Below are 22,822 nucleotides of genomic sequence, written 5' to 3' on the forward strand. Positions count from 1 at the left end.
CAGCCACAATATGCTTTTAAAGGAATTTTTTGTGGGAGAGGAATTAGTTCTCCTCAACTAGGATCAAAACATACTGATGCATTTCTTAATACAGTCAAGTTGTTGAACAATGTGTAACTAGATGTCTCTTAAATATTCACTATACTGAAGAAAGGCTAAGTGGCTATCTAGTGAAAGCAAGATAAGCACAAAGAAAATCTGTGCTTACGAGTTAGCTGCAAATCTGCAAACTTTTTGAATACTTTATTGTCTGGCATTTTTAAATAGTCTGCAGCAGTGCACTGCTGTTTTTATTTTGATGGTTTTACATAGATGGTTTTTCAAACCAATAGATATGGATTAATGCACATTATTTATTGTGTAGAAAAGAGAGGATTTCACTCTCTAGAAAGATTTTGCTTACTATTTTTTACTATCATTGCTGTTATTTTACTATTACTCTCAGAGGAGTTTGGTTATTAAAAGGGAATGCAGTAAGAAATCATCTTTAGGTAGGCATAGGGAAAGCTGCTGCTTTGCCAGCGGCATTATGCCCTCTCAAGCAGCAACACACTGAGCCCTGAGCCTGGTGTGAGCCGCTCCGAACTTCGTGTGGCTCACAGCTGGATCCAGATTCTGGCCTTCTCGGGAGCAGAGGAAGAGAACCAGCCTCTCATCCGAACTCGGGGCGTTACTTGTCGCGGGTGAGCTGAAGCTTCATGGTGTGACTTGTTGAGGCTGTAGGAAGCTGGCCTCCAAGCCTGCTTCGCAGCTCACGGCCCTTATTTGCCCTGGCAAGTACAGCAGGCCAGAAGCCATAGGATGTTCTCTCCTGCTGCGAAGTAATGTCGATTCAGCAGATTGGTGACAGCACCAGGGAGGAATTTTCTGGTGTAAGTACAGAGCTCAGACAAAGAGGCTGCTTAATTTTCCCTTTTTGCAACCCCATCCTGTGGGGCTCGTGCATGGCTGTGTACTTTCTGCACTATGGGAAGGAGCGTGCGTAGTGGTGACAGAGCGTGTTGTGTCTTGCTCGCTGTGCTAATGAGACAGAGACTTGCCACAAGCAAAAATAGGTTTCTACTTAATTATAGGTTTTGTTAATTGTTCTCTGGGTTGCTCGAGCCTCTCTGCTGCCTCGATCGCTCGCTGGTGTTGCAGGCGCAGGGTGCTAGCCGTAGCAGCCTCACCAGCCGGTTTCCCTGTCCCAGCTTTCCGTGGGCTCCCCGTCGTTGCAGCTCTGCCTCCCCCGGGGGGGCAGCCGGGCCCCCGCTGTGCCCCAGCATAGGGGCCTCGCCCCCCTGCCCCTTACTGCGCAGCTGAGCGCAAACCAGCCTCGTCCCCACCGCTGGCACCCAGCTGCCCGGCCCGGCCCTCAGCAGCCGGCTCTCCCCCCGTTCCCCGAGCTGCTGCTCTTTTTTTTCCCTTTTTTTTTTTTTCCCCTTCCCTGCCAGGAGCAGCCTCGAAGCGGCCCGTGCTGCCTATTTAGAAAGGGAAGGGACGGCTCCCCGCCTTCCCTCGCCCCAAATATAGGCACATCCAGGGCCAAGGGGCAGGCGGCAGCGAGTGGGAGCGGCCAGCCTCCGCGCCCGGCCGGGGGGAGCGGGCCGAGGGAAAGGGGTAGGGACGGGCGGGGGAGGGAGGGAGGGAAGGAGGGAGGGGAAAAAAAAAAAAAGCCCTTTCCAAAAAAGTATTGGATGTCTTGAGGAATGCAGTCGGCCCCCTGGGAAAGTACATATCTGGGAGGCGCTCCCTGCCCGCCGCTCGCACTCTGCCGCCGCCCCGGCCCGCACCGCCCGGCCCCGCCGCCCGCCGGCAGCTCCGCGGGGCCGCGTCTGGCACTGCTCGGCCTCGGGCTCCCGCTCGGCTCCCACCCGTCCCGGTGCTGCTCCAACTTTCCTTTCGGGTGCACTTCACGCGGGGACGCGCCCTAGCCCACCGCCACCATGGATGCCATCAAGAAGAAGATGCAGATGCTTAAACTGGACAAGGAGAATGCCTTGGACAGAGCCGAGCAAGCCGAAGCAGACAAGAAGGCAGCAGAGGAGAGGAGCAAGCAGGTCTGCACCGAGGGCCCTGGCGTGGCTGGCGCCGGGGCACAAGTTTTTCCAGACTATTTCTCTCTGATTCCTTTTTTATAAGTACCTTGCTGACCCCTCCCCCCCCTTCTTCCCCCCATCTCCTTCCCTGCAGAACTGGTTGAACTAATGAAGCCCTCTTAAAGAGGGTTTTTTCCCCGTGGCTGGAGGTGTCTGGGGGCTCAGCAGGAAGGAGGTGGTGTCCCCACACCCTGGGACAGCTGCATGGCCTCTGTGCTTTTGTCACAGTGGCTTGGCTGGGAGCCGCTGCCTTGAGCAGCGGGTTAGCGAGGGACAGACGTGCTGCAACGTGATGAAGGAGACGTTAAAGCTGGGTTTGTATCCCAACCCCCGCACCACCCAGCAGACTTGTCCAATTTCGGCTGCACCCCCCATCTCCAGGTGTGTGCCCCATTTTCCTGGCCCGCTCCAAACCCCCTCCTTCACACATGGGGCTTTATTAGTTTGGGGGAGGGGGGCATGGTGGTAGTAAGTTTCTTGGATATCCTGAAGGAGGCCAGAGGAGAGGAGAGGGATTTTAAAATGACCTTCCCCCTTTTCAGAGCCCAGGGAAAAATGTATTTGTGCATTGTATTTCTCTTGTGCACCTAGTTAGAGGATGACATTGTGCAATTGGAAAAGCAATTGCGTGTGACGGAGGATACGAGGGACCAAGTGCTGGAAGAGCTACACAAGTCTGAGGATAGCCTCCTCTCCGCAGAGGAGAATGCTGCCAAGGTATTGTGCCCTTGCCGTAAGCAAAGAGAATCTAACTGTCTCTCCTTCTCTCTCTCTCTGTCCGTCTGTCCTTTTCTGTCTCTTCTGCACTCGCACTTCTCCCTTTGCACGATCACGTTGCCTGCTGCACCTTTTCCTGCCCGCCCTCCCCTCTCCACCACTTTCCACCCAAATCACAGCTGGAGGACGAGCTGGTGGCTCTGCAAAAGAAGCTGAAGGGCACTGAGGATGAGCTCGACAAATACTCCGAGTCCCTTAAAGATGCACAGGAAAAGTTGGAACTGGCTGACAAAAAGGCCACAGATGTAAGTTACCCCCATCCCTTTCACCACCACCCCGATACAGAGACCATACAGCCCCGCTGCACAGGCTGGCCAGGACTCCTACCAGGCAGCGCTCTGAAGCCTTGCTGAAGGCAGGGTCCAGGCACCTCCTGGGTAGGGAGGTGGGAGTCACAGCACTGCCTCCTTGCATGAGGTTTGCACACTCTCAGAGGCATTTGGTTGGGTTGCTGCTCACTCAGCACGTGCTTTTGATGTGTATTTGCTGTTCCATGTGCTGTGGATTGTCAATTCAGATGTTGGGGAAAATGGCTTGAGTTCGAACAACGTTACCTTGGTAGTAAGTGGAACAGAATCTGAGATCTAATAGCCGCTAGATCTGGGAGAGGGACATCCAAGAAGAGCACATCATACAGATCCCTCAGATGCAGAAGAGCAAGGGCTGCTAGTTCTGTCTGCAAGAGAGCTGTTCGTAGGCACACTTGCGTTAGAGCTGGTGCTAGATACTAGTTGGCTCACTCACTGATCCCTGAGATAAAAGGTCTTCTCCTAGTTTTTCTTCCTGGAAATCCCTGAGATGATTTTACTTGTCAAAGAAAAGTTCAGTCCTGCAAGAGCGAAAACTCCCTGGAAGATGATACTTGCAAGGTTTGCAGTTCAGAGGACAAGGATCCTGGGAGCAAGCTGGGGATATATATAGCTCAGCACTTTATATGGTAATAATGCAAGAGCGCGTGCCCCTCCCAGGCCCCCATCCCACCCACCTGTCTGCCCCTGACATGCATTTAATGTATTACATGCACGGAACTGTGCAAGTTTACTGTTTCTGCAGCTACGGTCCAGATCACTATGGCTGCTGCTGTACAATCCAGTTCTCTCTGAGTACATCTTGGGTCTGAATTACAGGATTAGGCAAAAAGCACAGTACTTCCAAAGTGATGACCATCCTTTTCCTATAACACAGCTTTTAAAATTAACCTCAAAGCCATAATAAGAAGACAAGTTGCCACAGATGAAGCAAACAAAGTGGTGGAAGGATACTTTTAGAAAGGGAAATGTTACTCAAGCCGACTTTGCATGAAAGGCAACATGCTTTTATGCTATTTTACTTTTAAAAAGAAGAGACCACAAAGAAACATTTAATTTCAGTACAGCAATTAAGTTGTGTAGCTTTGACAGAGAACTCGACAAACATTAAGTGTGCATAGGAATGGGGGAGAGGGATTTTGCGTGTAATGGGGATCAGATGTCTTTCTTCTTCTGTGTATGGCTGCATAGATGAGAGGCAGCTTCCTAGCAGGACGTTTATTTAACTTGTTCAAAGGAACCGCATATAGATCCAGGGGAGATATTCCTTATAAGGAAAAGTATGCAGACTATTTGGAAATAGCTCGCCTAGGATGAAGGCAAGAGAAATGCTACTAGATTCCCTCTTGGAAAAGAGTATCTCCCTAACCAATCCCAGGGCTATTTGCCTTTGCTGGAAAACAGCGTTTGGAAGCTAGTTGAGGGCAATTTTATTTGCAGTCATCCCTCGGGCAGAGGGTAGGTAGAGCGTCTGGCTTGTTTTCATCGAGATGAATGCCGTGTTTAATGGTATGCGTGGAATACGCCTGACAGTTTAAGGATGTCTTGCTTCTTCGGCGATGCGGAGTACCTTGGGGCACGGCAGCTGGTTCAGTATTCACTCGACAAGTGTGGAGAGAGAGGAAAAAGACAGGGCAGGGGAGGGAGCGCCGGCTGCCTGCAGTGGAAACACAGCGGGGGACGAGGAAGCCTCCCCGGCGTGCCTCCGTGCCTCCCTGCGGAGAGTCACCGCATCCCGCGCAGCAGCAGGGGAGTCCGTGCGGGCGGCGAGGCCCCAGCCCCGAGGCCAGGCAGGGGGAAGGGAGCGGGGCTCGCCCCGCACCGCCAGGGGGCGCCGCCGCCCCGCGCAGCCCCGGGGCGCCCACCTGGACGCGGAGCCTTCGCCGCGCCGGCCTCGGCCTCGGCCTCAGCGCGGGGCCCTGCCACCCCCAGCCCCGCCCCGGTGCTCGCTGCGCTGCGCACCGGGAGACTTCCGGGGCTGGGGCGGAGGCTGCAGGGAGGGAGGCGGCGCGGCGAGGCGAGGCCGGGCGCGGGCATGGCGGCGATGAGCTCGCTTGAGGCCGTGCGGAGAAAGATCCGGAGCCTGCAGGAGCAGGCGGACGCCGCCGAGGAGCGGGCGGGGCGGCTGCAGCGGGAGGTGGACCAGGAGCGGGCCCTGCGGGAGGAGGTAGGGGTCGGGGGGGTGCGCGTCCTCCCCCCCAGCCCGGCCTCGGCCGCTCGCCTCACCGCCGACAAAATGGTCACCTGGGCCTGAGGCTGGCCCTCCCCGAGGCTGCAGGTGGGCGGCGGGGCGCTGCGCTCCCGGGCGGCCCCGCTCCGGACTGCGGCTCGGTGGGGAAGGCTGCAGCGTCCGAGTGGACTGCTGTGGGCACGTCACAAGATTTCGAGGTAGAACGAGGTCGAATTTAGGGGAGAGATCTGAGATCGGGTGATCCACACTAGGTTCCAAGCAAGCTTTTGGATTTTTGCAGCTGCTCGTTGGCTGTGCATCCCGTCCAGCTTAATTCACCGGGGAGGTAAGCGTCTTGGCTGCGAAGGGCTCACGAACCTGGGAGCAAAGCAGAGATGGCAGCAGCTGACTACTTAGCCACAGTATGTGAAAACACCCCAACGATGTGATTAGCTGGTCCCTGTCACTATGCATCTGCACTAGAGCATCTGCAGTATGTTTAGCACAACAAAAGCAGTAGCTGAGAGTGGAAGGGAGTGGTCTGCACGGTTTTAGGCAGGGACAAGGTCAGGTGTAAGCAGCACAGATTTGTGTAGCAAGGAGATGTGGTTATGGGTGGTAGTTGCAGCAAAAAACTGATAGTGCTGTTGTTTGCCTTGCCACTGACCTTGGGAACTCCTAGCAGCTGTAACTTATTTTTTCTTTCTATAAAACGTAGAGCGTCATTTCTGGCAGTGTCTGCTGGTTGCTTGAAAGTGATGCAAAATAAGACTTTTTTACACACATAGTTTATCACGGTGTAAAAGGGGTGATTATTGTATTTGCATCTAATGTGGGGCTTTTTGCACGTTCTGGGCAGCAAACTTATAAGATAGGTAGCAGTAGTAAGCCTTCTGATTCCTTCGAGCTGGCCTTCCAAAGGAGTTCAGTATGGCTCCTTACAGGTGGGTGGCTGCTTCATTCTTGCAAGTCATTTCACATACCTGGTGTTTGGTTTTTTTTGAGAGAGAGATCATGTCACAGTCAGTAACTTGTCTTCTAAGGGTTTCCGTTTTAAAAACGATTGCGTTTGTTTTCTAAGCTTTTATTTCCTATGGGTAAAGGCCACCCATCTTCCTACTCTCAACAACACACACAGTTCTAAACAAGGATATTAAAGTTAGTTACAGTGTCACTAAAAATGGGAAGTTTTGGTGATACCTTTGGTGGTGGAAGGAAGAGCACTGGAGGAGCGATTACAGCCTGCCGGTTAAGTCATGCCATTAGAGCTTGGCCACAGGGCAAGGCTTAGAGTTACCATCCGAAAGGGTAGTGTTTGTCTGTTTCCTGGAGATAATGTGGAATTGTGCAGAGCATGTTTGCCTGGTACTTACGTTTTTGTTTGGAGGGGATCAACACTTTGGTGAATAAACCCAGAAAACTGAACTCCCAGGCACACAAAGACCTGTGCCTCTTCCCTAATACCAGCCAGGCATAGGGTTTTTTTTTTTTAATTTTTGCTGCATGATTGAGGAGGGAAGCTTTGAGAATGTTGCAGCAAGCAAGCTAAGGTGTGAACTTGACCCTTCGCTTAGTGTATTGCCTTATATGTATAGCATGTGACCAGCTCAAGGATTTTTTTTTCTCTTTCTGTGCAAGGTACAGATACGCAAACAATGAAAAAGCTAAAGCAGTGGCCAAAGCGTATCGCGCTTACAGCTTTTGATTGTTAAACCAGATTGTTAAAAGTTTGGAGCCTGTGACAAGCAGGCATTGCCTTTAGAAAGAGTCCCTTTGGTTGTGTGCATGCATCTCGTGGGGCTGTTAGTAACTGCATTTTCATAATGCAGTTTTCCTTCTTCAGTTATATGATTAGCTGGAAAATTCTTTCTTATGGCAGTGATAATTAACGCTCAGTTGTAACCTATCCATGGCATCTCTCATTGTGAAAATATGCGGTGTCTAAGTGCAGCGTCAAAAATGCAGAAGGTTGTGTTTGCCTGTTTGCCGTGGGAGTGCCCCTAATGTCACTGGGGTTTTTCCTTCCTCACCATATAAGGGAGAAGTCCTGCTCTGCTGAGTGACTTGGGCCATATAAGGCTGCAACGTTGGTGAAACCTCATTGAGCTGCTGGTGGTGGAGCAGGAAGTAAAAACTTGAACTTTAGTCACCCTCTGTTTTCTAAGCATATTGTATGCTCTTATCGGGATGAGGAGTCTTGACATGATAATAATTAACTTGTAGCATTACAGATTTCCCAAGGGTGATGTTTCTGAAAGAACATGTATTTCCACCACTCCCAAAGCTGCTTTGTTTCTCAAAAAGTTCAATTTTTTAGTGTTCAAAGTTGGCAAATTGCAGGTTTGGAGTCCCACTGTTGGTTACATAGCTAGGTGAAGATTTGGGGGGGGGGGGGGGGGGGGGGGCTAATGTGGAAATGTAAGGATCTAGTCTCTCCTGCTCCTGGTACAGCGTACTCACTGCCAACACTCATTAATGTTCAAATACAGATTTGCTTCCCAGATGTTTGCATTACTTCCAGTGTTTCAAGTAGCAGTGTTACTGTAATGTCAGATGCTGTTTACTTGGCTGTTGTGTAAGTTGTTCTTGTGTTACTCACAACAAAATTCAGGCTGTGGCCAGATGTATCTAACTGCCTCAGAGTAGTAAAAGCAACAAACAACAGTTCTTAAATTTTTAGTTAAAGAAAAAGCACTGGTACTTTTGGTATGATAGCTTTCTTTTCTTTTTTTCCCTGCTGGAAATTAAAATTTGTTTGTCCTCACGTATGGCAAGCATATTTTCAGTACTAGTTAAGAGTAACTGCTGTTCTTGGAAGTAATTAACTTTTTGGAATAATGGTGACTTTGTATGTTTTGTTTATTTTGAAAGAAATTGAGTTTAATAATGAAGTTATTATGGGAAGGTTGTTATAGAGCTTATTCTACAACTTATACAAGTTTGGGTTTGAATATGTTAGAAGTAAAAGCTTGTAATGATATGAGGCAGATAAATTGTGTTGTACATAAGATTAAGCAAATAGGTAATGGAAGAGAGGGAAATCTGAGGATGACAGTTTGGAGGGGAAAAATAATATTTTAAGCAATTGTTGCCTGTATCTGGGTCCTTACAAAATGTAACCTTTGCCGGTGCCTTCTTTGTCAGCTCTTGAATAACTTGCCTATAAGCAAAACTTGTGAATATTCAAGCACTTAAATGTTCTCATCCCATCTCTGTAGGAGCTGTCTCATTGCAGATATTGATCCAGGTGTATTTTTGCATGTTTACTTTGAGCTCTTTTTATGGAATTCAAGGAAACATTGGGGCAATATTTATTGCAAAATATGGCAAAAGGGCATAGGTAAAAGATTTGGGATGATGTGGAAGGATCATGATAGTTTGTGTTGATCTCCTAAAAGGGAAGAAAGGCAATTGGTTCACGTCTGCAAAGAAGGTAACATGTTTAGGGAACAATGCATAATTCTTCTAGTCCTGTTATTTCTAGTACACGTTGTACGGTCCTTAATGTGCCTTGTGTAAAGGAAGCAATAACTTCATAATTCAATGAGGGCATATACATCGTTACGTGGGCTTTTTAGTGGATGAAGTCAGAAATTACAGAAGTGCTGTTAAATGGCACTAGCAGGTACGTGGTGTAATCTTTTGAAAAAGGTGATGTGTGTCTTATCATGAACTAATTTCTGTTCTTTCTGTGCTTAGGCTGAGAGTGAAGTAGCTTCTCTGAACAGACGCATCCAGCTGGTTGAGGAAGAGTTGGATCGGGCTCAGGAGCGCTTGGCTACTGCCCTGCAGAAGCTTGAGGAGGCTGAGAAGGCTGCAGATGAGAGTGAAAGGTGGGTGGATCCACTCCTATTAGCTGGATTACCCTGATGACGAAGGTGGTAGTTGACAGGGTGTGGGCTAGGGAAATAAATTAAACCACTCCTGTGTCTCTGCACACATGTAATCCACTCTGTCTTTGGACTACAGTCACATGGACTTCAGTCACAATTTGTCTGTAAGGATGTCTGAAATGTATGGGCTTGAATTCTTATTTGTGTTTCAGTTGTAAAGATAACATTACTCTTGTGCTGCTGTGTGATTCTTAATTTCATTGTGGATAGAAAATCCCACAGGGAAATAGCAAAGTGCTGGAAGAGGCTTTGATTCTCCTGTTGTTAGGATTTATACATGTAGGTGAAAAAAGTAGAGAGAGATCCCATTAATTCTGTCACATTGAGGCTCGGATTTCCAGATGTTCCTAATACAAGTTAGGAACTCAAGATTTGTTGGCTTTGGTAGAGCCCGTCTTTCACTAATACAAATTATATTTTATAACTGTGATAGTATCTTTTGGGAAGGAATCCCAAGTATTCTGCATATTTGTTTCTACCTGGCTAACAGCACAGCCTGTTGAAAAGAAAATGCATACTGTGCATTGTGAAATAGTTAAGAAAATTTGGGTCAAACATGTATGGAAGAGGTAACACAATATTTCCTATTATGGAGGCCTTAAAATTTGCTTGTGCAGAGCACAGTGAACTTCAGTGCTGTAGGACTCTGATGTAGGAAAGCTCATGGGAATCTGAATCTGTTTTTCCATAAACATGATGTCTGTCAATCCTGCAGGGGTTGGAGCGTGCTATCTCACAGTGAGTGTAGAAACACGGATGTCTTTAGTCATATTAGGTCTTTAGTAGCAAGATCCCTTATTTACCTTTCTTGAGAACAGTTGTCCTGGAATTTTAAATAAAAAAGGATAGTGGAGTGATTGAGTTTCTGCGTAGAGCTAAAGTGTGGAAAGAGCTAAACAGACAAACTTTTCTTTCTTCCTAAATCATGCTGCTTTTGCTTTAAACTTCAGAAGTGTGGATATACAGGACTAGACCTCTGGTGTGATAAGTCAAATATCTGATATGCTTCGTTCATCTTAATGCATCTGTCTGAAAGTCACACTTCGGTAGTAGTAGAACTGGAGATGAACTGGCAAACCCTGAACCTTACATCTCCTGTTTTTCATGTCTTTCAGAGGAATGAAAGTTATTGAAAATAGAGCCCAGAAGGATGAAGAGAAGATGGAAATCCAAGAGATCCAGCTTAAAGAAGCTAAGCACATTGCTGAAGAGGCTGACCGCAAATATGAAGAGGTTAGTTTTTGGGCACAGATCATCTGTTTCTAAGACACTTTAGGCTGTTCTTGTAATTCCTTTTTGTTTTTGTTTCCTGATTAAAGTGCAAAAGATTGCAAACACCACTGTTTGCAGCTGCAGAAACAAAAGCAGGCACCTGGATGCCTTCAGGGACAAGGTAGCAGGAGATCTGTGCTCAGATCTTTGTGCTAAAATGGTTGAGAGTATTCCCTGGTTTCTTAAGGACTCTCTCACAGGGAGAAAAAATATTTTAAAGCTGCCTTTAAGTGAATAGAAAAAAGAGGTCTTGAAAAAGGTCAGGTAACAAAGACCCAAGTGAATGCTGAAGATGTCGCATGATGAAACCCACATGTTAACCAGAAAATGGGAAGAGGTCCAACTGCGTGCTTTGTGGTTCCTACGGACAGATGTTGTTGGCTGCAGCAATGGGATATCCATGAATGTCACTTGCTTTTGCCTGTAGGTAGCTCGTAAGCTTGTGATCATTGAGAGTGACCTGGAGCGAGCTGAGGAACGTGCTGAACTATCGGAAAGGTAAGTGTTCAACTGTCCCTGAGATGCCTGTGAGGTGCCACAAGACAGTAACTGTAACAGCATGAAACATTGGCAGTACACCCTGTGTTCAGCTCAAAGCTATGTTTTGCTCATTTACTCTAATGGTTGAAATAAATGGTCAGCACCAAAGTAAATGTGTTTGTATGTGTGTGCGCGTGTGTTTTGTCACTGCATGCTGTACCTGCACACTGATTTTGTGAATGGCTTTTGTGCATTTCATGTGTCCACTAACAGCCAAGTCCGACAGCTGGAAGAACAATTAAGAATAATGGATCAAACCTTGAAAGCATTAATGGCTGCAGAGGATAAGGTACTGATACTAATAAACAGTTTTTAGGTTTAACTGCAACCTGAGTCTTTCAGCTTCCATAGCCAGTTAGCTCACTCAGTAACAGACAGACTTCACTATGCTCTTTGCTCCCTTTGCATCTTGCTTTGGTGTATTTCTTTGGTCTCTTTTTTGTTTATTTGTTCATTTTTGCCTTTAAAACTGATCTCTTATGCAGCCAAAAAGAAGCTGAACTATCTCACGTGTAAATGCTTTGTAAATATTTCTGTGTAAGCCAAAGGCTGTAGATAGTTTGTGTCTGGTTGTCGTCTTAATGCACACTTAAAATGGAATTTGGCATTGCAAAATGTTGCTTTCAGTCTGTGATAGATTCAGCTGCTTTTGAGGCCGTTCTTTTGCTCTGTAATTGTTTTCATTTTTCTCTATCTTTCCCCCCTTTTTTTTTCTCCTGTTTCCTTTGCTTGACTGAATCTTCCATCCACCCCTTTCCTGCCTTCCTTCCGAAATAACAGCAAATGTGCTGAGCTTGAAGAGGAGTTGAAAACTGTGACCAACAACCTGAAGTCGCTGGAGGCTCAGGCCGAGAAGGTAGGCTAGAGACTTGCGTGAGAATGTGCTCATTATGCTGTCCCTTAGATTGGCCTTTCGCTTTTTTTCATGATCACTTTGCAGCACTTCAGCAGGACCATTTACAGGCTGCCCAGGGAGGTTGTGGAGTCTCCTTCTCTGGAGATACTCAAAGCCCGTCTGGACACCTACCTAGGCAGCCTGCTCTAGGGAACCTGTTTTTGGCAGAGGGATTGGACCCGATGATCTCTTGAGGTCCCTTCCAACCCCTACAATTCTGTGATTTGTTAGTAGAAGCATTTGGACTTAATACTCAGTTCATATCTGGCTATTATCAGAACTTTGTATTCCTTCAGGTTCCACATAGATTAGTATTATTTGAACATATCTACTGTTAAATAGTCTAACAGGGTTTAGTATTATTTATATAATATGACTCAAAATGGCATTTGTGTGCTAATCTTTAATTTCTCCAAGTGCCATTCATCTTTAAACTGTAATACTAATTTCTACTCAGAGTTTCTGCTGTACCCTGCTAGAATACAACTCAGGGAAATTTTTCTCTTGAAGTAAGTTGTATATTACCACAGTCTGATAAGAGGAATTTAGTCATACCCACATTAATTTCTTTTACACAGTTGATCTATTAGAAGAGTGGTATTTTTTATATACATAGAATGCTTGATCTAATATCAGTGATCTTCTTTCTAATTACAGTACTCACAGAAAGAAGACAAATATGAGGAGGAGATTAAAGTCCTGACTGACAAACTGAAGGAGGTAAAACATAAAGCTGTTCTTTACAACAGATCTTTGACTAAAATTTTGATTCTTTTAATATAAAAACTACTTTGATTCTTTAAGGATGAACATGTCATTTTGGGGTATAGTGTTGGATGTCTTTCCTAAAAAGGAGCATTGCCTTATTGTTTTAATTATTTTTAGTCTTATTCCTCTCATTGTCCTTTTTTTCCTCATATGAATTGTTGTTCTTCTATTTGTAAGTAATACGTATTCCCTACAATTGTTTGTACTGGTCTTGACTTCAGGCTGAGACCCGTGCTGAATTTGCTGAGAGGTCAGTAACCAAGCTGGAGAAGAGCATTGATGACCTAGAAGGTATGGGTCTTTGTTTTCCTTACTTGCTAAAGAAATACAGATCTTTTATTCTCCCGGTTTTATCTAGTACACAATTCTACTTGCCTAACTTGTCCTGCTTACATAAATACGGTTAGTTTAAAAAGTTCTTTTAAAAAAAAAAAGTTAAAATGTTTTCTAATTGAAATATATTGATGACTTAAATGTTTCAGGTGAACAGTGTTTTGCTCTTGCCTGTTCCTTTTCTCTGATGTACTTAAGACTACTTTCATTTTCTGCTTCACACTCATCTACTTGGAGTTTTATAAATGTATAGGGTAAATGATTAGATAAGTAGCATTAGCTTATTATAAAGGTGGTGAAGAGTTAGGTTTCTAATAGTTAAGAATGTAGCATAGAATGTGACTCAGAACATTAAGAATGTAGCATAGAATGTGACTCAGAACATTAAGAATGTGACATAGAACAGTTGCTGGTTTTCAGTAAATCTTATGGATTGTATATATACTTGGGAGGACAGCTTATTTAAATTCATGGAGTTTGTTTTAAGGTTTTGATAAATCTTACGGAACTGCAGTAGAATGTGCTTTCTCCCTCCAGAGAAAATAATTCAGCAGTGTTTGGTAATAAAAAGTTGTATGGAGTTCACTACTTAGATGTGTTACATAGAGTCTAGGATTTTAATAAGCTTGATTGCTTGGCATGTCAGACTTAGGTGTAAAGGGTACGAAATATAGCTGGGGAGCTGCTGCAAGTTTATGGTCGCTGACTCAGGAAGCAGAGAAAAAAAGCTAAATCCTTAGAACAAAAATTCTCTGTTTAAAAAGTGCTTGACAGGTCACCCAAACCAGAGGGTTTTTTGTGTGTGTGGTTTTTTTCTAAAAAATGAAAAATTAGCATCTTTCTGGAGACCCATTTTCAGATCTCCTGTCCCTGATACTGACTTCTGTAACTCCTGTGTGCCCTCCTAATGTGCATTAGAACAAAAATTTAGGGCAGGGAAACAGATTTAGCTTCCCATATACACTTTGTTTCCTTCATCTTGTTTATATCACAGATTGTCCCACTGGCAGTGCGGTTAATGAACTTGTCATATAAAACTACTCACTGTTGTTTTTTTTTTTTTTTTTACTCTTCCCTAATCTTTTATTTTCTTTTTTTGTTGTCCTGTCTGCCGCAACACTTCTCTCTGTGCATTCTTACCCTTTTCTGCTGCTTCTGGATGGTATCCCATGCCATTGCCTTCATCTTCCATCCCACGATCACACTCCATTTCCTCGTGCACCTCTTCTTTCCCTGGGGGGAATGTTAGATGAGCTATATGCTCAGAAACTGAAGTACAAAGCCATCAGCGAGGAGCTCGACCACGCTCTCAACGATATGACTTCCATGTAAATGTCTTCCCAGCTTGTGCCTGCACCTGCTTCCCTGCCCTCATTGATTGCGTGGTTCCGGCTTTGTGAAATCTTACTCCCTCTGTAGCGGGAGACGCATTTCTTTAGCGAGACTAGGTGTACAAAATACCATGAACAATTTCTTTACCGTGGCAAAGTGTGGGTGAGTGTTGTGCCTAGCCTGGTAAATACTCATGGTGATTTTGTAAGCTAATCAATGAGCTAATGAGCTTGTGTTTACTCTTTCAGTATGTATCTGCAATCCTTGTGTCTTGCAGTTGCCCTTTGTAGCTCTGCACTTATCCTTTCAGTTCACCTCTGTTCAAGTATTTCCTACCAGGCTCATCATTTTGAATTTGCCAAAAGATGATAATCTCAGTATTCATGTTGCATTGAGTGTGTTTTGCCTTCACAGTTTTGCTCTGGTAAAGCTCTTAGAAGAGTTTCAAAGGAATTTAGACTTAGCTCTGTTAATAATAGTGGAATGTGTGTATCTTAAATATCCTAGACTGCTCTGAAATTTTCTGCTGTTAGCACTAAGTTACAAGTGTGAAAAATAAGAACACTTTATGATTTAGACCCATAAAAGTGACAGTTGAAGTGTAGGTTGTTTCTGCATATTTTGTGGAGGGTAGTAGTAATTAATTTATAAATACCAAAATTGTGGTAAAACCAACTTTAGTTATAAGGAGAAAAAGAACAATCATTTTAGGTGGGAGAAAAACAAAACGATCAGTTGTAAGTTGTGACTAGTCCATGCAGTGATTCATACACACTGACTCTTCCTGCATTGATGTAAAACTCTGAACAGAGGTCAGCTGTGCTAAATCCACCTTCCCATGCTCATATCTTTCATTTGCATGAACCCTGTAAAATTGACATGGGAAGAGTTGTGGCTTTCTCAAGTGCTTGTGAGGTGTGATGTCCAGTCCTAGAACTTCTTTTGGAAGCTAGCACTTCCAGCAAGACATTAGCTCTGAGCAGGGCTTAATATGTATTTTGCATGCACGCATATTTTAAATATTTTTTCCTTTTTTTTTTTTTTTTTAATCCCCACATTTCTACATTACTTTCCTCACTGTCTTCCACAACTTATTAGGGGTCTAATATTGACTGCTTTTTGTGCTTTGATTTTTATGTACCAGCACATCAGTTTAGTCAGTGGCTTATCAAACAAATGGATTCTTTTTTTTTTTTTTTCCTCCTGTGTATACAGAGATTACAGTATTTCGTCCAATTGGGATATTTCCAGATAGAAAACAGGCTTTAAAATGTAGTCCTCTACTGGTACATGAGGAAATTGCTGTAGCATTCCAATCCCAGCATGGTGTGGTGTTTCACTAGCAGTCATCCCGGCATGCTGGATTCTGTTGTGTGCTGCTTTTTTGGACTTTTTTTTCCTGTGCTTTTTTATTTCCTATCTTATCTTACTTTTTCTTTTCATGCAGATAATTTTCTTTGCTTCACTTCTCCAAAGACATATTCATCAGGTTGGATAAAACATCTTTCCAAGCTTTTGGATGTTTCATGGTTCACTGTCCTGTCTTCTAGCATACTTGACTCTAACCTTCTAGCACCTGTCTCAGAATATGCTTTTTGTGCTCTATTGTACAGAAACTCTACATCTCTCAATGTAAAATAAACATCCCAGCTGTATCCCTTTTGCTATCCCCTTGCCTTTTATTTATTTAAAGAGCCATTTCAGTTATTAATAAAAAAATATACCTTTTTTGCCATTAGGGATTTAATTTTTGTTGATGCTTCCATTTTTCTTCTACAAACAATTTTGGCTGCCTGTTGACAATGCAAAGCCAGCGACAGGAGTCTATGGGATGAGGATACCATTCTTGATATTCTGGGGTTAATACTGACCAGTTATGGTCTCACTCTTTTCCTAACTATGATGCAGATAAAATGACAAATTTAATGTGAATTTTTTCAGTTGTTGTTGTTGGGCCAAAATCTACAAAAACACTACTGCCTTAAGGTCACTTGGTCGTGGGAGCGTAGCTGAGAGCAGTTAAGCCCTTGACATTAGATTTTTCACTTTAAAGCCCAAAATTTTCTCCAAGCTTGATGCTGAAGATTTCCTGTTTTTATGTCAATATGTTTGTGTTTGAGCTTAAATCTGAGAGATTTAAAGGGGCAATACCCAAAATTCAAAATACTTTGCAAAAAGTTTTCCCCTCTTTTGCACCTTGATTGGTCAGTGAAGATACTGTGTGCTTACTTTTTCATTAGACTTTTCTTGAGTGGCAGGATGTGATTGAAAATTCAGTAGAGATTTCAGTAGATTTTCACTCTTGTACTTAGCTCAGATTTGTGAGTTTGAATTCTAGACTCATGAGAAATGTCTTAAAATTGGAACAGGAAACTTCTCATTATTAATGTAATAATGTGATGATTCTGCTACAATGCTACACTGATTTCAGGTTTGAAAGCTTAAATGTTGACTTTCAGTTGATTTGGTAGTGCCTAGTTGAGTATGAAACATTAAATAGTGACACCTTGTTTTTTTGTCGCTATTTGCCACTAGGAAGTTTAACCTATTTATTTTAATTTCATTTTCTTCACAATGAAAAGTATTTTTCAGTTCACATTCAGGTGAATCAGTTTAAACTGAATTGATTTCTGATTACACCTGTTACTGCATATATTGCTAAAGTTCCTAAGTTGCAGTGGCTAAGTAATCTCCAAACATAGCACAGCTGAGTTCTAGTTTATCTTGTAAATGTGGCTTTCTTGGGATACCTATCAGCAATCACAGGTTGTACAGTTACTTGAGTTCAATAACTTATTACTTACCAGTTAAGATACAGTAAGTGAATACACTTGGTGTATTGCAACTGAAAAATAAAATGTTCAGTGTGAAGGTTAACCAATTGGATGAGCATTTGTAAAATGACTGAAGCTAATGTGGTTAACTTCACACATGCAAATGTCATGGGGAACATGGTCCTGTCATTTACCAGCTTAACCAGTGTATGTTGTGCTACAGCGACTCCAACCCCTTAATCTGTTGAATTTCTTTTATTGTCAGTAATGTTTTTTCCTTGCAATACTGTTGTTTCTGAAGAAGTAACAAAAGAAAAACCCAATGTAGAAACCTAGTAATATTTAAAAAAAAAAAAAAAAAAAAAAAGGTGGAAAGTTCACAGTTGTTCTGAATGTCAGTATTTAATTAAAAACTTCTGTTCAAACGTGCATCATCAGTCATCTGCACTGTGGGGTGATGAGTGCCTGGACAGAGGATTAGAAATGGGTAGCGAAGTGCATATATCCAGGTAGCTGCCCAGAGTCTGTAGCTGGCTCTGCTACACTGATGTTAACTCCATGGAGCTGTTCAGGTTTCTCAGTGCACTGTACTTCAGCACGCTGTCACCCTTGGACCTGACCTGTACAGTAGACCGTACATCCCACAAGGTCTGGCCATGTGTAGGTAGTAGCATACATGAGTGGTTGACAGAAGTGCAAAGCTGGCTCTGACATTTCATTTGCCTAGGCTATGTGATGTGCAAAGGTAGCTCTGCTGAGGCTGAACTTCAGGGGTTGTGCACCAGAAGTCAAACACACTGCTTGGCCCAGGGTGGCTCCGTACAGAGCCAGGACCTTTGGCTCTATCTGTGTGATAAATTGCAACCTAGCCAGACTTGTGTACAGGTAGTCAAGAGTTGACTTTATGCTCACAACATTTCCACACTTGACCTGGGGTTTTAGTCTCATTTTGGATGTTGAGAAACACTGGAAGTCTCTGCCTCAAACCAAGAGATAGATTAATTCTCTGTGATGAAGGTAAGCATCAAGTTTGTGATTCAAATTCTGTTGTTGTATTTGAATAACAACTAAATACATTTTGCCAAACAAAGTAGAATTTTTATTATTATGATGTCTTGATGTTTTTTCCATGTGTGTCTTAGTGTCAAATGTTATCCTCATAGTAGAGACAAAAACCCAATTGTTACTGGACCAAGAACAGAATTGTGAAATGTGTCCTGCTTTTACTGAGCTGGCTGTTGGAGTTTAGGCTGTGGGGAGAAGTTGTCAGGAGCTGCCACTCAGTGCAAGTGTGTTGTATGGAGTAACTCACTGCTTTAAAAAAACAAAACAAACAAACAAAAAAACAACACAGCTTTGCTATTGCTGTGGGCTGTTATGTCCAAACCCCACAGGGGAAGAGGATTTCCGTGAAAGCTGTTAAGAATCTTGTGGAAAAGAACCAGTCTTTTCCTGTAGTGGAATAATCTGGGATCAAGAGGTCAGGAGTACTGTTTGAATCTAGACTATTGAGACCAATATAGACAATTAGAGAAAAAATAATCATCAAAAACCATCAGAGAACTTCTTCTTTCTGCAGAACTCACTAAATTCACTGTTGCATCATAGCCGTGGGTGTTCTGTTTGACCATGGAAGTGAACCATCTTGTCAATTTACTGTGTTCAAGCTGTGCAGATTTTCCCACTTCCATTTCACGTTCACCAAGTGTTTTGGGGTTGTCTCTTTATAAAAAGTACCACTGGACAATTTACAGATATTGAAGTGTGTTAATATCAGTGATAACAATATGTTTACCCATCAAAAATACCATTTGGGCTCTCAGATTCCACAGTAAAGGTATACAATGAGAGTCAAACCTAGGGGCAGGCAGTTCGTGCTCTCATCATCTCTCCTGCTGTTGGTTAGACTGGTTATGACACAGTTGCGTGCTGACAGATGAGGTTCCACCACATCATGAAAAATGCACAAAGAAAATTGGCGCTCATAAAACAAATCTTCCATGCATTGTTCATGAAGGTTAAAGCAGGACTTCATTCTTCTAGGAATATAGCTGCTGTTCTTCCATTTGTATTCCCATTTGCCTGTCTCACAGCTGTTCTCTGCATAGGAGTTTTAGCAAGTCCTTTGCAGGTTATAGTAGCTGTTCCTTGGAGTAGCTATTTAATTACCAGAGTTCTAGGAAACAAAGGTAAAATGTTTCTGTTACTGAACTGTCTGTGGTGTGACCAGTTTCTTTATTAACTTACTTACCTGTTTTCTCTGTCTAATCTGTCTTCATTCTGCCTCTTTTTCCTTCTAACCTGCTTGCTGCCTGTACAGACCAACTCTACCAGCAACTTGAGCAAAACAGTCGCCTAACTAATGAACTAAAGCTGGCACTGAATGAGGATTAAACTTTGTTGTGACTATGTTGTTGACTTATTTAAAAACTGCTTCTTCCAAAAGTTCCTCAAGAATGAATCAGTAAATGTAGAAATAAGCAAGAAACATAGACGTTGATTTTTCAGATTGTTGATTCTGTGGTATATTAAAGGATTAAATTCTAATCTTATTTTGGAAAAATACACAAATGCTCCTTCTGAGGAGGCTTTTGTATATCTGTATTCACACCTCCTTCAGGTGAGCAGTGTGCTGTTACTTTGGCTGTGCAATAGCTCCTTTCCACTTCAGTGAACACTTAACAGCACTTAGCTAAGTGTCCAGAAAGTAGCAGCCTTTCTTGTGGAGAGACCCGCTGCTTTGTTGATGCCATGAGTTGGCCCTGGGAGTTTTACTAGAAAGTGGATAAGAGAAAAATGTTCACCAGGATTCATGTTTCAGAACCAACACAAAGTATACTTACAGCTGTTTTGTTATCTGGAGACTTTAATGCATTAATTTTGCATTACTATGAAATGAGCTTGCATTTAATTTCAAAAATAAAAAAGCTATTGATTTAAAAAAAAAAAAAAAAAGGAAAAAAAAAAAATGCTAGGAATGAGAGCTCCACCTGAAAATACCTGGTCAGTTTAAAGGTATGCTTGCATTAGTATGAAGTTACTGTTATTGGATTCTGGTATGACGCAGTTCTAAAACAGTGTGCTTATTTATTGTATCATATAAGTGTGTTAAAATGACAGTCCTATAAAAATGTGCATGCAACATAAAACTACTAACTTTTTAGGCTGTAGAAGAAATACATTTTTCAAAAGTCACTTGACTGAAGGGGAGATTGGTTTTAATTTCTTGTTTGTTCTTTGCAAGTTCTGAAATAAATTAACCTTAGTTATGGGTCTGCAAAGAACTCAATCATTTTCTTCTTGCCCTAATTAAAAAAAAAAAAATAAAATCCATTCACTGTCTCAGTTTCCTATAGCAAAGAGCTTCTAGAACACACAAGAACCTCATCTCTGTTGGCAGTGCATTTTATTAACAAATGTACCTGCAAACAGTTCTAAACTTGCATTGTTTGCCGTTTGTTCTATTAATTTGGAATATGTCCAGATGGGTTGTCTGGAGATATCAGTATTTATGAGCATGCACATTTCTTACCATATAAACCCTCGATTAGAAATGATCATTGCATGCCTTCATATTCTGAGAATCAGTGCCTCTGAAGAACTACTATTCATGTTTTGATTTTCTAATCCCACAACAGAGAAAGTGGCGCATGCCAAAGAAGAAAACCTTAATATGCATCAGATGCTGGATCAAACTTTACTGGAGTTAAACAACATGTGAAAACCTTCTTAGCAGCAACCACATTATTTGTTATTTTTACACCTGCTTGCCGCGAAGCCCCATAAACATGTCATTATTTTAGTTTCACCACAGTCACAAGAACATCAGCTAAATTATCAGGCAGGGGTCAGGGAAACACCAAAATGGGCAAGCCATATGCGGGTTAAGCTAATACGTTACGGTTTAAATGTGCCATTTCCCAACAAAATGTTACCTACACTTTGTAGAGAGTTCAGTAATTTGATGTGCTTGGTCTTTTGAAGGACCCTGGCTGTCTGAAAGTGTCCCACCTCAAGTGCCACCACAACTTTTAACAAGAATGATGATACATATTCAAAAGAGATTAAGTGGAAATGGTGCTATTTTCAACAAAAGGTTTTACTAACTTCTTTTGTGTGATACCAGATAAGTCAGGAGTAGTCCAGCATAGTAATTTATTTTTATCAGAATTTTACTCATCTGTGAGGATTTGGACTTTCTGTGCCTTCTAATTCAATAAAACAAAGGTTATGTAAGCAGCAGCAAAAAGCAAAGGCTTATGAAGGTTTTAAATTATGTACTTCCAACTCATTACAGAAGTGTAGGTCAACATTTCACCTTGAGTATTCGTTCGATTGTATTTTTCATGTTGAAATGAAAGATTCAATAAATTCAGGAGAAAATAAATTTGGAAGAGATTGTTTTAAAATGTATTTTATTTGTGTGGAGCTTGGGGAGGGGATGGAATTTATAAATTGATATTCGCCTCACTTTATTTTTCACACTTTCTTTTGAGCAGTTTAAAAAGTATATCTGTATGTAAACATTGTATAATGATATGGAATAAAATGCACATTTTAGGACATTTTTTAAATTTTACTCTACTGTGATTTGTTTTTCATCATATTAGCTACCTGTCTGTGTATTGCTGTGTAAAGTATGCACACGTGTGCTGTATGTCATTGAGATGCATCATTACCACATTGGCTTTCAGTTTCTCCTTTGCTATCAAGTTAATGTATAAAAGTATAAAAATGCAAAGAAATGCAGTGGCTTGGACTTACGTGGACCTGCAGTTGCTTAAAAGGGCTATTTGAGAACTGTACTGCAGGAATCTATCCCTGTCACTTGATTGTATTCCTAGATGGGTGCGGACAGCAACTACCACTCAAGGGAAGACAAGAATTTCAAAAATTATTACTTGTTGATCAAAACTGTTTTCAGTAGAAGCACTGTATGACTTCCATAGGCTTCTGTGGGAAGTGAGCCCTAACAGCTGTGTTCTTCGAAATGCTACCATGTATTTGTACATCTTAACTGTTAATATGTGTTAATTTGACAATGGTGATAAACTTTTCAAAATGATGTGCCAAGTTTATGAGAGATCCTTTCACCTAACTTGTCTCTACTGGTTGCTAATTTCAGCATGTCTAGGCATTTTTATTTGAATTACAAGGTATTTCAATGAGAAACTTCAGAAATAATTCTCATCCATTCTTTTCCTGTAGTATGTTGCTGAAAGCTGATGCTGTCCATCCTTCTAGCAGCAAGGAGCTTGGTAGGAGGCAGGTAGAGGTAGCCCTCCAGATCATCAAAAAATCTCCTTAGCAAGCAACTGAAACCAGCTGACTTTCTCAGGAGCTTGTGTAGTGGTGAAAGGATGAAGTATTACATGATGCTGTCATGTTAAATGGGAGTCAGAAAGGGAGGATCTACTGATCTGAGTCTCTTTGGCCTTAGTTTTTGTTTTGATTGCGTTATGAAAGGGAGAACTTTGCAACATGGCACACCTCTGCATGATTCATTGGCTGCTACCACGTCGTCCTTAATGGAAAGGAGATCTGTGGCTTCACATTCTCATGTAAGTGATTTTGGGAAGCAAAATACGTGTTACAAAGCTCTGGCAGTATCTTAAGCTTTTACTGGAGGCTGACAGTGTAAAGCTCCAAATATAAGATGTGCAGAGGTAAGTTAAACTAATC

General features: G+C 42.6%; 1 protein-coding gene across 8 annotated transcripts; it reads left to right on the forward strand.

The window, feature by feature from the left end:
- Window positions 1-1,620: 1,620 nt before the first annotated feature.
- Window positions 1,621-22,205, forward strand: TPM1 (tropomyosin 1). Of its 8 annotated transcripts, none has more exons than XM_035554117.2 (10): window positions 1,714-2,039; window positions 2,670-2,795; window positions 2,975-3,100; window positions 9,033-9,166; window positions 10,342-10,459; window positions 10,926-10,996; window positions 11,819-11,894; window positions 12,591-12,653; window positions 12,923-12,992; window positions 20,779-22,205. In XM_035554117.2, the coding sequence occupies exons 1-10, from the start codon at window positions 1,926-1,928 to the stop codon at window positions 20,859-20,861; spliced, it is 981 nt and encodes a 326-aa protein (XP_035410010.1). In that variant the 5' UTR covers window positions 1,714-1,925; the 3' UTR covers window positions 20,862-22,205. The 8 variants fall into 8 exon arrangements, with proteins under 8 accessions (XP_035410006.1, XP_035410005.1, XP_035410007.1 ...); XM_050713078.1 differs by lacking the exon at window positions 11,819-11,894 and adding an exon at window positions 11,252-11,327 and having other exon boundaries at window positions 1,715-2,039; XM_035554113.2 differs by lacking the exon at window positions 2,670-2,795 and having other exon boundaries at window positions 1,621-2,039.
- The last annotated feature ends 617 nt before the right edge of the window (window positions 22,206-22,822 follow it).

The sequence above is a fragment of the Cygnus atratus genome, chromosome 11 (genome assembly GCF_013377495.2).
Source record: "Cygnus atratus isolate AKBS03 ecotype Queensland, Australia chromosome 11, CAtr_DNAZoo_HiC_assembly, whole genome shotgun sequence".
Taxonomy (NCBI): Eukaryota; Metazoa; Chordata; class Aves; order Anseriformes; family Anatidae; genus Cygnus; species Cygnus atratus.